The sequence below is a fragment of the Euprymna scolopes genome, chromosome 39 (assembly GCF_053919585.1).
Source record: "Euprymna scolopes isolate OS-2025 chromosome 39, ASM5391958v1, whole genome shotgun sequence".
Classification (NCBI taxonomy): domain Eukaryota; kingdom Metazoa; phylum Mollusca; class Cephalopoda; order Sepiida; family Sepiolidae; genus Euprymna; species Euprymna scolopes.
The window spans coordinates 53,756,971-53,774,470 of NC_136520.1; the positions used below are offsets into that span (position 1 = coordinate 53,756,971).

General features: G+C 33.4%; 1 protein-coding gene across 2 annotated transcripts in view; it reads right to left on the reverse strand.

Moving 5' to 3' along the window:
- Positions 1–17,500, reverse strand: part of LOC145263780 (excitatory amino acid transporter 1-like) — a 605,619-nt gene that overhangs the window by 57,403 nt on the left and 530,716 nt on the right. For both annotated transcript variants that reach the window (XM_080120835.1, XM_080120834.1), the window contains one exon: positions 11,587–11,710. In XM_080120835.1, the coding sequence (XP_079976961.1) occupies positions 11,587–11,710 (124 nt within the window). The remainder of the gene's footprint in view (positions 1–11,586; positions 11,711–17,500) is intronic.

The window sequence follows — 17,500 nt, forward strand, 5'->3', positions numbered from 1 at the left end:
CCATTAAATGGTATTTTTTTGTTAGAGAAAAAAAAAGACCCCCCCACACACACACATAAACAAAAAGCAACAGCAGAGAATCTAAATCAAATCATGCAAACTATCAAATAATTTGTCCTCGTTGGTGGACGACTTAAGATTCAAAAGAAAATCGATTGGTATTTTCATCTTTATTTTCTTTGCCATTTTTTTTCTTAGTATTTTTCCGTTCTGTTTTCCCCGACATTCCGAATTTCTCCAGATTTCATTCTCGATAGTTTAATAAAATAACGAGGAGTGACTGAAATCCAATAAAACGTAAAGTAATAATACGATTCGACTTCTGGGAGAGTCAAGTGCGTTGAGGAAAAAACAGCTACATCTAATGATGAATAATACATCGGTAGTCGATATCGTTTAACTGCTAATAGAAATAACACGCCAATATATAGTTTCCTTGTATTGAGAGAATGACCGCATTGTAATAGCCTTCAAACACAACTCCTTTCAGACTACGAACAATGCTTCAAGTAAACTATAACATTCTCCACGCATATAAAAAGAGTGTATCTTTGTAATCTGCATTACGCGATATTAATGATATCCAAAATTAAGAAAACATATTCTCTGGTGGCCGCTAAAAATTTATAACTGCTCAGTATCCTAGATAGAGCATGTAGTAACCCAAATTTTATTTTAATTAGTTTTATTAGTGCTCCGCATCCTAGATAAAGCATGTGTGTTAAACCACAGTGTCGTCTGATATAATTAACTTCTCCTTCTGTTATGTTGCCTTGACAACCAGAATTCACATTTCTCTATATCCTGCATAGAACAGATATTAACCTACAAGAGGGATTGCATTAAAATCAGAAAGTTCTCTGATAGAGGAGGCGTTAAGTAGATTGCATTGGAAGCACTAATATTACACACACTATTAGGCATCTGTGTTTTTTTTTTGTTTTAATAATGTCAGGCAACGCTGGGCAGCCTTGCTACTAATTAACGTAAGCGGTAGAGGCAAAAAAGACACACAGAACGTGGACGTATGTTATGTCAGATGCGTTAATTATATCTATGCGTATAGCGATGCAATTTATATCGCAAACTGAAATGCAACACAAAGATTTGACCAAGCAACGGACAAAGAAGCTTTTAGAGATGAGAGGACAAATCCGAACGTTTCAAGATACTTAATACCATGATTGAATTACTTTTTCCGCTGACGCTCAATGTAATTTCCTTTCTTGCAATGCTTTTTAAATATTGAAATTCTCCAAACTAAGTGGTTTCTACGTAGCTTAAAATCAACACTTGACTCTAATGGACTAATGGCACCGACCAATCATTTATCTCACTCCCACAACGGGATGATGCGACACAAGGGACGAAAAATAGGATTTAGAAAAGCTAACGCCCTAGCTGAAGAACACTCCGGTATTACCCGATGATACCACCTCAGGAGATTAGAAATAAACTAACCCTTTTAAAACGGAGAATAAAAAGGTTGCGGTGGACGTCATAGAATGGCAATGGGCCGGAAATATACAAGACAACTTTACAATGGTTTAAACTTTGTTGGGTTTTGGTGCCAAGAGAAAACCCCAGCTGTTAACTAAAAATTCGTTAATGACATCGTGTATAGAATTTATATACATGCTGTCTAGTCGATTCATATATATATATATATATATATATATATATATATATATATATATATATATATATATATAGAGAGAGAGAGAGAGAGAGAGAGAGAGAGAGAGAGAGAGAGAGAGAGAGAATAAATAACAAAAAGCTATATTCCAAAATTCATGATGTTGGCCATCTTATAATGTATTTCTTTAATTCAGTTGATTTATACAATTTTATAGTCATAAGTCAATTCTATAGTATAAGTCAACTGAATTAAAGGAATAAATTATAAGATGGTCAACATCATGAATTTTGGAATATAACTTTTTTGTCATTTATTCTCTATATTGCTCTCTAATTACATTGACCTTTTTATATAAGGATTGATATATAATAAGAAAATATATGTCTACATATATATATATATATATATATATATATATATATATATTCTTGCCGTTACAGTTTACAACAACAAAAAAAAACTCTTTATTACTCATTTTCCAGCCGCGTGTGACTTCTCGTCTAAGCTGTGACGTGACCTACGTCTCTCGGAAATATGGTTTTTCTGAATCCGGCTTCTCCGTCAACGTGTGTCTTTTTGATTTTGCTGTGACGTAAAATCGCACAGCTGGCTTGGTTATTTGCATATGTTATCGGCTGTTGCTACTGCTGCTAACAGCGCTAACCGCTTTGTTCTATTACTATTGAAGCGTAAGTGGCTACTGTGACAGCTGATTTGTAAGTGACAACCTCTGCGTGAAGTTGTGTTAAAGTAGGTTTGTTCACATTGCATTTAAATTTCTCTAAGTTGGTACGATACGGATACAAGGTCCAGTAAAGAGACATTTTTTTGGAACAAACGGATAGATATAAAAAGCTATTAAAATAGAAAATTTCCCGGCATCTAATGACCTCTATAGCAAAGTGGTTAGATTTTGCTGCAAGTCGAGAAGGTGCCTCTATTCTCGAGATACAAGTTAATACTTTCTGTAAAGGGTGTGTACGAGGAACATATAGGTAACAAGGATTGCCCAATTTCAAACAGCTACCCTCCTAGAACAAAATTACTTAATTCATGGTGTTAAAGTAGGACTTATTTCTGTTTTCTATATTTTATTACGTTACGGCATCTCAAACATATGTTTTTCTTTTTCTTTTTTTACAAGGTGGTCGCCACTTATCAAGGCTCGGAGGTCACTCGGGGATAAGGGTTATTGCGTGTACAGTAGGTTAGTGTTGAGATTTGATAAAATGTCTTAGTTAAGGGAGCGGTTCATCAGGAATTTGTTTATGTTGGACTTGAAGACATTCAGGTTGTAGTCAGGTGGGAAACAGGCAAACAGAATAGAGTTCCACAGGTGTGAACTTCTAAGAAAGAAGCTTTGTTCATGAAATCTACGTTTTTGTTTTGGCACAAATAAAGAGTGGTGGAAAATTTTTCACAGTGGTGTCAGCTAGACGGGTGTTTTTCGTGAAAGTTTGGCGAGAGGGGACCAGAGATTGGAGCTAAGACGAGCACTTGCAGTGGAAGTAACGATAAAACAAAGACAAGCTCGCAACGTCTCTCCTGTGCGAGAGAGGTTGCAGGGAAGAGAAAAGGGCATCCCCCACTAAGCCACGAAGCCTATTTTGTACTCTGTTACGGCAGGATAGGCTGTTTTAGCAGCTCCTGCCCAGATATGACAGCAGTACTCCATCCTTGGACGTACTTGGCTTTTATAAAGATAGAGAATTACATTAGCACTGATATATCTTCTGGAGCGGTAGAAGGAGTCTACCATTTTTCCAGTTACCTTGGCAACAGCTTTAAATTTATACTAGTGGGACCTGGGGAAATTCCACACCGGCATCTTTAATGTGTACTACATTGCGTCTGGGCATTCTGTGGACGTTCTGCGTGAATGGAGACCCCCGCGATAATGTGGTAGCCCATTTATTAAAACCGTAAAAGTTTTTTTATCTAAGAAATCTGTTTAATGTAGTGTCGGAATATGTTTGGTTTTATATTTATCTTGAATATCCTTATAGGAGTCTGTTACATATTTTCATTGTATGGACGCCCGGCATGAACGTAAACCTCACGATATTATTTTGTCATCTTTAGACAGAACAGATACTATCTTTTGATCATAGTGAGCAGACATCATTTTTTTATTTTACCCATTTTTACATTGCGTTTTCGGTGATCAGAAGATCCTATTTATTTAAAAAAAAAAAAAAGAAGGTGATAATATATCACCAACATTGAATTAGCGTAGAATTTAATGTTCATAAGATGTTATCAATTTCTAATATTTTTTAAATAAATAGGATCTCCCGATCAAATAATTTATAAACCGGAAACCGTGACACCCGTACGTACGTTACAATATTAATATATAGATTCTTTGTATGTGATTGATTTTTCTATAAATGTTTTTGTAGGAACATACCACGTGAATAAATCGGCTACAAATGATCTCATCTTTTAAAGATATGTAAATTTCTTCGTATATGTCGCTTATCTATATAATTATAAAACTCAAATGACCTTGTAACGGGTGTTGTAACCCAACATCCGGTTTAAGACTTCCAGTTGCGCATACGTACATAAACAAATAATCGACGCTTTATTAAAACGTATTGCTTTACTGTGTACGTTTTTAGCGTCCTAATTGTGTGTTTTTTTCGCGTTTAAATTTTCCAAATAAACAATTGTTAATATTTTAAGCATTTTATTTTTACATCGTTCATTTCCCTATTATGTTTAAGTTATTTTAACACAATTTTCTTGCAAATAAATCTATTTAACCCGTTGACAAGCATAAAAGTATTTTACAACGGCGATTTACCCACCCCCTTCCTTTTTTATGTATTCTTAATTTTTTAATACACCTTTCTAAAGACATTCATACATTTTTCTACACTACCAACACAAATAAGTAACCCCGAAAATATTTTTTTAAATTTGTGTTACAGATAAAAAAATTAACGCGACAATAAACCGTATTGTTTTATTGTGTACGTTTTCAGCGTTCCAATTGTTTTTGCTGTTTTTTTTTCGCGTTTTAATTAAAAGATATATCAATTTCAATTTAACTTTGCGTATTATGGTATCTGTTCAGTGCACATTTACCTATACTTATGACTAGGCACTTATACTTCAATGGCTGTAAGTTTTTTTTTTTTCAAAAATAAACAATTATAAACAGAACGATTCACAGAAATCTATCTATATTCTTTTATCATTTCAATATACTATCATACAAATGTTTCTGTTATTCACAAAAAATATTTTCATTACGTCACACTTGTCACGCTCATACATTCATTGCATAGCTAATATATAATACTGACCCAACGTGTCACGAGTAGTCTAGTATTTTAATACAACTAAAACTAGGACGGAGATCTTCGTTATTTCCTTCCAAATTGGAAATGTTTTCAGAATTCAAGCGTTACGGAATCGAAGTGTCTTTTGCCCGACTCCTTTTTTAAAAGAATTATTATTTAAATGTTTTGTTTTGTAATTGAGGATTTCAGTTATTTTCGTCAAAATTTGGGTAAGTTTCACATTTTTCACCAGCTTTGGGCAAATAGTTCTACCGCTTTGTGTATGCCTTGGGAGAAGCAAAAGTGTAGGAAGCAAACCCTGAAAAAAGTCTGATTTGCAGTCTCGATAGGCGGATGTTGAAGCACTGCAACACTTTTCCAGCTCATTTTGAAGCTGTGCTGGCTCTGATTGTGTTGGCTTGCCTCTCCGTCCGATTGTGTTTGCTACGCTGAGAGGAGGATCCGAAAACTGAGCAAACTTTATTTCCCTTTTAGCTACCCAGGCCTGCATCTGAAGAGGCAACTCCAGCTTAGACTCAATAGCCAGAGCAGACCTTGCAGTGCCCAGACTAGATGGAGAAGGCGAAGGTCTCACTAGACAGGATTCTGCCATCTTCCTCCTCCTCCTCCTCCTCCTCCTCATCATCATCATCATCATCATCAGCATCATCATAAATTGATATGTAAAAGGTGCTCCGACTGGATTAGTCCCTTGCAGACACTACACTAGTTTGCTTCCAAGGATTTACGCTTGTCTTACTAGTATCCTAGGAACAGTTCGTTATATAACATAAAAAAATAAAATGTTACGTAGGATTGAAAAAACAAAACGGTATTATATCTCACGCTTCCTCAGCAGTGTTGACATGGAGACACCCTACGCTGAAATAAAACAAACAAACTTTTCCTGATAAACTGATCTAGTTTTTTTTTTTTTGCTCCATATTATATTTTCTAACCTATTTTTGTTATCCAGGTGTTCTTTGTTGTGTTTTTCGGCAAAGAATATGTATTTGTAATTGATAATACACGGTATTTTAGAGAATTTGGACGAATACATTATAGTAGTTAACTTTCCTCCTTTTTGTTATTCATATTCTTAGGAATTTTTATATCATTTATTTATAGCATTTTATATATATTTTAGTTTCATATATATATATATATATATATATATATATATATATATATATATATATATATATATATATATATATATATATATTAGCAAAAGTACCCGTCGTTGACTGGGTTCAAAAACAGCCTACAGAAAATGGACTCTGATTTATGAAAGTATGGATGTTATGAAAATGAAGGGTTGTAAAGAGATAGCTTAGAATTTGAGGGTATCAAAACTATACCAACATAGGATGGAAGTAAAAATAAAATAGATAAACCCCATAATTTATTATACCATACCTGTTCACACTGAAACACCTATCACAATATTCTGTGGATCTATATCTAAAAACCTTGTTAAACTTTGTGATATATTTCCATTCTAAGGAGGTTAGGCGCAAACGAACACCCCATAATTTTATTATACAATATTTCTTGAAACTGAAACATAATTATCAAGGTATACTTACGCAGATAGATATGAAAAGTCTTTATTAAAGTTTTGCCTATTTCCATTCTATGGAGGCCAGGCGCGAACGCAGACCCCAAAATTTTATTATACAATCCCTATTTAAATTAAAACATACTTATCACAGTATTATTATGTACATCTATATCAAAAACACTTGTAAACGTTTTTTTTATTTTATTATTAGTTTTATTTCCATACTTTGTGGACCAGGCGCGTACGCAGACCCCACAATTTTAATGAATCATCATTATGCCAGATCAAACATACCCATTCCTGTGTCTCGATACATCTTCTATCAGTATATGGTATCAGTTTTCGATAATAGCCAACCATATAGGAGTATATATATAGATATATACATACATTATACACACACATTATATATATATATATATATATATATATATATGTTCTATACTTACCAAAATTCTGTTTTTTTTTTTTGAAAATTGTATAAATTCGGCGTTTAATAGTTCTTAATTCTGTTCGTTCTTGTAGCAGTTGTAAGGCAACATGCAGAAAGAGGCTAAACAAATGGAGAAAAACATGGATTCGTGGCTGTATTTGAATCTCACGACGGTAGGAATTGTTACCTACACTGATTATTGCGTAAGTATGAAAAACTGATTGATATAGATATAATTAAATAATTTTTATTTTGGTATGTGTATATGTAGAGATGATTATCGGCTGACGAGAGCTTGATATGGCGATCTAAAACAGTTCCCTATTATCAGGTTTGAAACCGACGATATCGATGACACCTTATCCGAACTTTCTGAATATATATAGAGATACACACACACACACACACACACACACACACACATATATATATATATATATATATACGCAACAGTACTCATCTATGTTTACGTAATAAAATATAATTTCTCTTCTTTAATTTAAACTTTTGATTTTCGTGATATGAGCTATCACTTAAGTCTCAGCTGGTAAATTGTATATTATGGTAACGAGTGAGCTTATCGCAACCATTTCTCGTACAGAGAGACAACAGAAAGGATAGATTTAGTTTCTGTGATTCTGTGGATTAGATGAAACTTTTGCTCTTAGGCTGACGGTCGACTTGTTTCAAGGTTATTGAATATTCGTGTAGATGCGTATTAATTTATTTTTTTCATTTTTATTTCGGACTATTATTCTCATATTTATTAGTTGTTGTTTTTCATCTTATATTAGTTTTTGGTCATTCACAACGTTTCGGCCAACTATTCCCCTGGCCTGCGCCAGGTGGTAACCGCGACGGATAGGAACTTTGAATCTCCTAACTGCATTCTCAGCAATCACTACCATCCGTAGTTGTTGTCTCACCACATTTTTGGCCAAGTAAACCTCTGGCACGCTTTGGGTGGGATTGAAACTGCTATCTTCAGACAATGTTCATCTGGAACTGTAGAGATTCAACGTCTCTATCAACTGCGCTACGGGCACCGAAGGGCGATCAATGTTGGATTCTTTGATCTTATAAATCCACGTTTATTTATTATCTGATCTTCCATAGTCGGGTCCGTACCGATTGGTATATATATATATATTATTTGTGTAGATCTGATTAATCGGAATCGAAAATCGAAAAATTCGGAACATTTTGATGTATTGGAATTAAAAAATAAGTTTACCTATTTTCCGATGCCAAACACGATTCTTTTGATTATTTTTTAAATTTTATTTAGGTTATGGAAAAATCTCCCAGTCTTGTAATAATAATAAAAGAGTAACAAATTATTGAGTTATAATCCCAGTAAAGCTAACCTCTTTATATCATGCACTAACAAGTGTGTTTTTTTCGTTTGAGATAATATATATATATATATATATATATATATATATATATTTTATTACATTTTAACCCCAAACAAGGCACATTGCCAGTTTGGTGTAGGGGGCTACTATCACGGGCAACAACTACTGGGGTACTATGTTGGGATTTGGGCAGCAAGATGTCGGTTCACATAACATTTGAACTTCTGCATGTCAGTACAGTTGGAGAAGCAGGGACCTAGAATGGAATTCAAGAGTCTAGCGGTTCTGGGGAAGAAACTACTGGAATAGAAAGATCTTTTACATCTAGGGATCTCGACTGTGTGAGAGTGGGATTTAGCTGCCTGTCGGGTTTGTCGAGGGTGTCTACGTCGTGGGGGCACAAGTGTCTGCAGTTCGCCAGAGCATTCACTATTAATATCGTGTTTTATCGTTATTCCCATGGCAAGTGCTCGTCTGAACTCCAATCCGTGGTCCCTCCTCGCCAATCTTTCACGAAAAACACCCGTCTAGCTGAATCCAATTTGAAAAATTTCCCCACTCTTTATCTGTGCCTAAATAAAAACGTGGATTCCATGAACAAAGCTTCTTTCTTTGAACTGCACGCCTGTGGAACTCTGTTCCGTCTGCCTGCTTCCCACCTGACTACAACTTGGATGTGTTCAAGTCCAACGTTAACAAATTCCTAATGAACCGTCCCCTTAAGTAAACACTTTCAAATCTCCACACTAACGTACTGTACTTGCAATAACCCTTATCCCTGAGTGGCTTCCGGGCCTTGATAAGTGGTGACCACCGTGTAAATATATATATATATATATATATATATATATATATATATATATATATATATACTTGTAGAACAGGCAGAGGGATACAACATTTCGCCGATGGGACAGAGGCTGAAGCTTAGATGTCAGTTCAGGGCCTATCAGATTGATGACTCTCTTTTGAACCTTGTCTAGGAGCGAGAGACTAATAGCAGATGCACCAGCCCAAATGTGACAGCAGTACTCCATACATGGGCGAATGGTGGCCTTATAGAGGTACAAGATATGAACATTGAAGGCTTATATAACCAGTAATCCAAGAAAAATAACCAGTTTCTAGTTAAATATTTCGAGATTTATAAAGACTCGGAATCAAAATCAGTAATTGTATCGAAATTAGGAAAAAATATTGGAATAGTCGCATTAGTAAAATTAATCTAATAAATAAAACTCACTATATCTGGCTGTCTTTTCGTCTGTCTGTCTCCAGATTTTCAAATTATACCTCACTCGAAAGTAAAAGTCGCAGACCGGCACTAGGGGCCCCAAATGATAGTGTTTTTGATGAACCGTTGTTTAATGGGTCCTTCGCCGATTAAAATAGTTATTTAGAGGGCAAAAAAATGGGTGAAATTTGAAAGAATTGTTATACCTTTTGTACATTCATTTTACTTTATTTTAAATCAACTCGAATCCGTTACACGTCGGTACAGTGGTAAAGTCGTCAGCTTTGAATCCTACAGGTTTACTTCCCGTTTCGATGCCAGCTGATAGCACCAGAACACTTTTTTTTTTTTACTTTTGAAATGAAGACTTTTTAATAATATATACGAAATCTGGACGAATTAAAATATCAGATTTAAGCGTAGTTTACGACCGAGGAAATATGCCCCTCCCTGCTGCCGTTGCATATTTGCTGCTCGGAAAACACACCAAGTTTTATTTTCATGTGCCAGTGCCACAATGGATCCTGTTACTTGAATCGTGATTTTGTCACGAAGAACAGTTTATTTTTTTAAAGCAGTACACGACAAACACTACAGCTATAACGAAATGGAGCACCTCTTTCAGACGGAGACATGAACGAACGATCGTGACACGCGAAGAAAAAGGCACAGAAAAACAGCTTAAACTTAACTAGCAGGGAGACCCGACGTTGAATGAGGATCAACAAATATTTCCCCCTACCTTGTATCGTGCTCTAATGGAACGCTGATTTAAAAAAAAAACAAAAAAAACAAAAACAAAAAAACAAAAACAAAAAGGAAGACCTAAGATGAACCGGAAACAAACAATTGAAAAGGATTAGACCATAAATGAAAAAAAAAAAAGCTGGGAGACGCTCAAAACAAAGGTATACTTGGACAGCCTCATGTGTCCTAGAGCGCGTGAGTTTCTAGGCCGATGTAAGTTCACATTACTGTTCTCTCTGCTGAATCCACCCAGCATTTTTTTTTTAAATTCAAATTTACTAGCAAGGTTACCCGACGTTGAATTGAATGATGATTAACGAATATTTCAACACGCCTATATTTTTTATTGTCATCGAAATCACTGAAATCCGCAATTTCTTAATCAAATTGATTATTTGCCTGCTCTAGTTGGAGGACTGAGGAATCTTCCCATGTCCAAACCTCGCAATGACTTATTTCATAATGCATTGTAGTTTACAATACACTTTACTGAACCTACTGCTTACTTTATAAAATTATTTTGATATAACTGCTTTAATTTAAAGTTAGAATGAAAAAGGCAAACGTCATTGTTTTGTTATGTTTTAAGCATAAACATAAACATTCATCCAGAAGGCATCTTTGTCATCTCAAAGGACCTACTCTAGGTTTTATATGCCGGACCTTTCTGTTTGTGCGATAATAAAACTTTTCTATTACACATGCGATGTTTCTATTAACTTGACTCCCCCACGAAGGCAGAGTTAGGCACAAGGTCGATTGTTAATGAAAAATGAAAAATCAGCTCCTCAAAACGGGACACTCTGGAAAGGCACAAAAATGAAAATTCCATCAGTCTAGAAGGATTTTACATTCACTGTCAGAAAAGATTAAATGTAGTATCAGAAGAGATACTACACCTTGATCCATCCAAAAGGCCAGGAAAATTTTATGTTATGCTGCACAAAATGGTAATTTTTGTCAAATAGCATATTCCTTCTATTGTGGTAGTTTTTCGATTATCGATTATCGATATTTATCGAAGACATTTCTATAAAATATCTGTCTAAGAACACTGCCAAGCAGATAAAGTACATTTGTATGAAATTAATTTTTTAAAAATGCCCCAGTTGTTTAGGAGTCAAGAGAGAACGACCTCTGAGACACACACGCACAGACAAAATCCTTTCATATCTTAGTATATAAATTCGGTGTTTCTTGTAATTAGTTTTAAATATTACGAGAATAGTTAATGGAATTGAAGAAGATAGAAAGAAAAGGGTTTAAACCCGAATTACACAGTTGACAAAAAGAAAATAAAAAAAAATTAATTGGAACTTACTTGTATCGTTCATGGTAATATTAGGAGTAGAAATGGCGAGTTGGGAGAGGGTGGATGTAATGAGTTCGGTCACGTTACTTGGTGGTTCAACAGGTGTTTTTTCGAGTACTTCAACAGTGCGGAACTGTAATATGAAACGAAAATAAAAAGGTCAGATTTAGATATGAGAGATTTAAAACAAAGATATTGGAAAAGAAAGTCCTAGTTTTCGTCCAAGAATCTCCAGTCTTCAAAGACAATTGCGAAATGATAAAACATCCTTGTAAAATTTATTTCAGAGTGACATAAAAATATATCACTCTGATTTGTGATTTTATTTTGTTTAGCGCTATAAGATAAAAAAAAAATAGCGCTATAAGATTAAAAAGTTTTTAGCGCTATAAGATTTTTAAAAGAATTAGTGCGATAAGATTTTTAAAAAAAATTAGCGCTATAAGATTTTAAAAATATTTAGCGCTATAAGATTAAAAAAAAAATTAGCGCTATAAGATTTAAACAAAAATTAGCGCTATAAGATTTTAAAAAATTTAGCGCAATAATATTTTTAAAAAATAACCATTTAAAATTGTACTATTTTATTAACCTCAATGTTATTTTGAACATTTGCTTGCATGCAAAAATATAAATGTATGTATGTATGTGTACATGTACTTATATGTGCGTATATGTGTGTGTGTACTCTCACATACATACATAAAACATTGTATTATGTATGTATGTAGGCGTATATATACACGCACACATAGATACAATATATATATATATATATATATATATATATATATATAAAGATATACATATATATATATATATATGTGTATGAGATGTAGTTTGCTTTATTTTATTTTATCATTTGTTCTCACTCTTCAATAGTGCATTCCTTTAATAGATCTGTAACACTCACCATTTGATAAATGGGATTCTCCCAAAATGTATCATGGAACATTGTGTCCTCATTAAGTAGGATATATTGATACTTAACACACATTGTATAAATATATATGTATAGACATATATATATATATATATATATATATATATATATATATATATAAAGAGAGAAATACCTGTATATATACTTATTGATTTTCAAATCATGACTTGTTTCGTCTTTCTTTCTAAACACCGACTACCTCTCATTCTTGGTGACCCGAAGATTGTTCAGCGTTCGTTAGGTCACCATTTGAAGAAATATCACGTCGGCGGTCTACCACTTGTTGGGGACATGATGGTCTGCCATTTGTTAGACGATCCAGTCCCCATGTATATGGTGGTGACTGTATTTATTTAATGGTAGAGAAATTGAAAAGACTAAAGGTTGCATAATGAAGACGAAAATATACCACCATATATCAACGAAACAAATGCAATTTATTTGTATAAATATACAGGAAAGAGGATAGAAAGAATGAGAGTTCATTGAGAGATAAGTAACGTTACTTGCGGTTGACTGGCTAGTCAGGACACGGCGGTGGCTCATGGCCCCCACCGGAGCGGTGTTTGTCACATCTTGACTGGTCGAGCGTTCAGCGGAAAAGAGAGTGAAATATGAGAAACAGGAAGTGACGTAGGTAGGTCGCTCTTCTGAGTTAAAGGGCGACAATCGATTTAGGCTGAGAGTGTTCAACTCCCACACTGACTTCTTTCAGAGGAAATTTTAAACAAAAACTTAGATGTTATACAAAGCTGTCTTCATAGAAAACATTCTTGTCATCACGCCTAAAATCTAATTAAATTAATTTAAAAAAAAATTACAGAATATGTTGAGCGTGAAATGTAAGTGTAGAAAGAGAATGTTAAATTTAATATTAAGATTTTAAAATGGTGCGATAAATGAATGAATTATTAGATCGTCGACTTAACACTTAAACACTAAAATAACAATAACCTAAATAGAAGTAATCTTAATTTTAATAATCTTTATGGGCAATAAAATAACACCCGAGTAATTTTACTTACATAAGAATGGGAAAAATGTAACATTAAGTAACTGCAAGATATGGAGACAAACAGATTAGGATCGTAATTCTGAATTTTGGGGATGAAGTATGAATGTTTGTATTGTTTTGATTGTTCGGGCAATTATTCTCATCTTGGGTGTTATTGGCACACGTTTAAAAATATGTAATCGGTATGATATGAGGACAATATGTAGGAGAAACCTTATACTCCAAAAACACCTTGTGCGAGTAAAACTTCTGACCGGATAACTCATGACAAAAACTGCGTTTATGATATTTCATGTAAATGTGTGAAACTCTATAAAGTTGAAATATGCCGGTCCCTTAGAATAAGACGAAAAATCTGTCATATGCAAAGAAATAAAAAAAAAATAAACAATTGCCTTAGCAGACCATATATGGAGAGAAAAAGGCAGCCATTACTCAAGGTTGGATGGCGTTAAAGTATCAAACATAGAAGAAAAATGGAGGATTAGGAAACTCAAGAAAGCTGCACATAGAGTGGATAGCAATAACATCCTAAGCTGTCCAAGTATTAAATTCAACCAAATTTAGAATCCATTAAATACAAATTTATAGGGGGAGGCATAAAATATTTCATACACAAGGGAGATAATCCTCACAAAAACTTTTCTTAGAGTCGCCTCGCTTGAACTCTGTTTTCTAGAAAAACCAAACAAAAAAATAACAATAACATACGTAGGTTGTCTATCTACGGTTCCGGGAAACATTTTGCACTAATATTAACAGTTAGCATAAGGATTCAACTTAAAACCGAACCATAAAAAAAGTCTTAAAATGTACCCGTGTTACTCCTGAAAATTGACATTTATTAATAATTTACGGACTCACCTTAAAACCCACGGTTTGATTTCGTACAATACAGAGCTAACCTCTTTTTCTTAGTTGAAACAAATATGGAGGTTTCTGCTTACTTTGATTAATTTAACTTTTTAATTATTTAATTATAAAACAAAATACAATAAAACTGTTCCATTTTCATTAACTAGAGCGTATATGTACGTACTTAAAGATGTAAAACATCATATTTTTCTGTACGTTTCGACTAAACAAAATATCAAAGTTGTGCAAAAATGAAGATAAATTGCGATCTATATTGTGGACAACGACATCGCCATCACTAGATTAAAATCCTCGACGTCATTAAATAAATGAAAAACTACTTTGCTTGATTTGTTTGAGGGCGATCTTTTGCTGACGTAATATGCCAAAGTGATCGACTAGGACTTTCCAATGTTGCATTCCATGAGTAAGTAATTTTTTCATGACACACACACACACACACACACACACACACACACGCACACACACACACATATATATATTATAGAAGACATAGCGTATATGAGTAATTTTGTCATTATTTGAAATATATATATGTATATATACATATATATATATATACATACATACACATATGGTTGTTTGTATTTTATTTTTATATATATACTATTATATATGTATGTGTATTATATATATTTATAAATATATATGCATATATATGTACATATTGGTATACATATAAATACCTAAATATTCCTATGTGTGTGTGTATATATATGAATATATATATATATATATATATATATATATGTATATAGACACATATATGTATGGAAGTATACATATAAATACGTAAATGCCCATATGAATATATATATATATATATATATATATATATATATGTATGTATGTATGTATGTATGTGTGTGTGTTGAGATAGATAAATAGAAAAAATCAAACCGAAAAATATATAAATGTTTATATCTTTCTGTATTTAATACCTATTTGTTGACGTGTAAGAATATAAAAAGTCTTTAAAAAAAAACACATTTTTTTAAAGCACATAATTTTGACCGATCCTTCGGTCTTCTTCGGTGTGAATGATAGAAACACGAGTGCAAGGCGGTTCGACAGCAGGAGAAGAACAGGAATAGCCAATGATGTTACGATGATCACAGCTCATGATCAGCTGAGATTATTTTCATGACATTTCACACAAATATACTTTATGTGTTACACAGTGTCCTTATATAATTTTTAGTTTAGAGATGCCTCTAAACATTTTCCCAAAAGAAATTTATAAAATTGGCAGTAGGTTTGCTACAGTGCAATGTACACTACAATGTATCGTCGATTAAGTTACTACATGGGAAACATGGGGAATTTCTTTCCGGTGTACTGCAATATACTCCCAACTAGAACAAGAAAACAATGGGTTTATTTTTTTAAAATGGGCATTGCCAATGCTTTCGATGACAATAAATATATGATGTGGAACATCTTTTGATCTTCATTTAATCAAGGACAACGTCAACTCTCTATGCTAGTATAATATATATATATATATATATATATGCTTTATCAATACATTTACAAAGTTGTTTTTTTTTCGTTTTGATATTCATATAAAACCCCTTTTTTCTATTTATTTAAAAAGAAAATACAACTTTGTTATATATCGGACGTGGAATTGCATTCGTCTGCAAAAGATCTAACTCATTTGCATATTCTTTAAAACATTCATGTTAATTAATTCCCTATTAGTTTTTTTCAGTTTTCTTATGGGATGATCATCTTTAGTTAATTATTACGTGTAACTATATTCATGCAGATATTCTACATGATTTATACTTGGGTAATATTTGCGTAAAAAGGTTATAGTAAACATAAAACTTTTTCTATATATATATATTTATGTATGCATATATATATATATATATATATATATATATATATATATATATATATATATATATATATATATATATATGTTTGCTTTAAAAATTGCCTACCAAGCTCGTCTGTCATTTTTTTTTGTCTACGAACATGAAACTTAATTATATAGGGTAATCGAACCCATGCAAAACTTCGTATTTGGGTTTTGACCGAGGAAAATCGGTGAAAAGTTGTGAAAAGTAATCAAACGCATTTTGCCAGGTGAAGGTAGAACGACAGCATTACGAATATGCATGCCTAACGTAATAGATATTAGTTCATGGTTTAATTTTAATATGTCTTCATAGTTCAGGAATTAATGTCAAAGGAAACGTAAATCGTAAGGTAAACGCTTTCATTTCGATTCTCGGTGGTGGCACACGAGTTATTTATAATTTAAATAAAATAATTCCTATATATTGGGTCCAATAATAATATACGAAATCTGCATTAATAAAAATATCATATTTAAGCGTATTTTACGACCGGAAAATTGCTGTTTATGCCGGCCATCCAACTAGTATATATATATATATATATATATATATATATATATATATATATATATATATATATATATATATATATATTATTATATAGCTAAACAACGTCGGAGCTCACAAGAGCTATGGAAGCCAAGAAACCGGAAGTCCAAGACTCGAGTTTCTCACTCATTTGGACTCATCAGTTAGACCTATCCGAACTCGGGATTCGAAACCCGAGCCTCTTGCATGCAAGACGAGCGCTGTACCACCTGAGAAAACACGACACACACACACACACACACACGCACACACACACACAAGAAACTAACACAAATCAAGCAAACGACTATGGAACGGACCTATGCATCTCGAACAAGGGATGTGGTCATCCAACTAAGCTATAACCCAAGCCGATGTATCACAAATATATACACTTTTATACTCTCTAGGACGATGTCATCCACCAAGCTAACCTAGCTAACAATTAGTAATAGAATGTGATAGATTATATAATTATTTCCTAGCTAAACGACATCCTGGCTTAAGGTAGTTGTTTGTCTAACCGCACTGATGAGCAGTGATTCAACGATACACTACTGTATGTGGATGACTATAATGCTCCTTATCTTGAATCGAGCATATTGAGAAGTGATAGAGGACTCACCATTAGCGTATTAAGCGATGCTCTTTGTGTAAGCAAATCGAGCTTAGGTATTTCGGACGATGTCA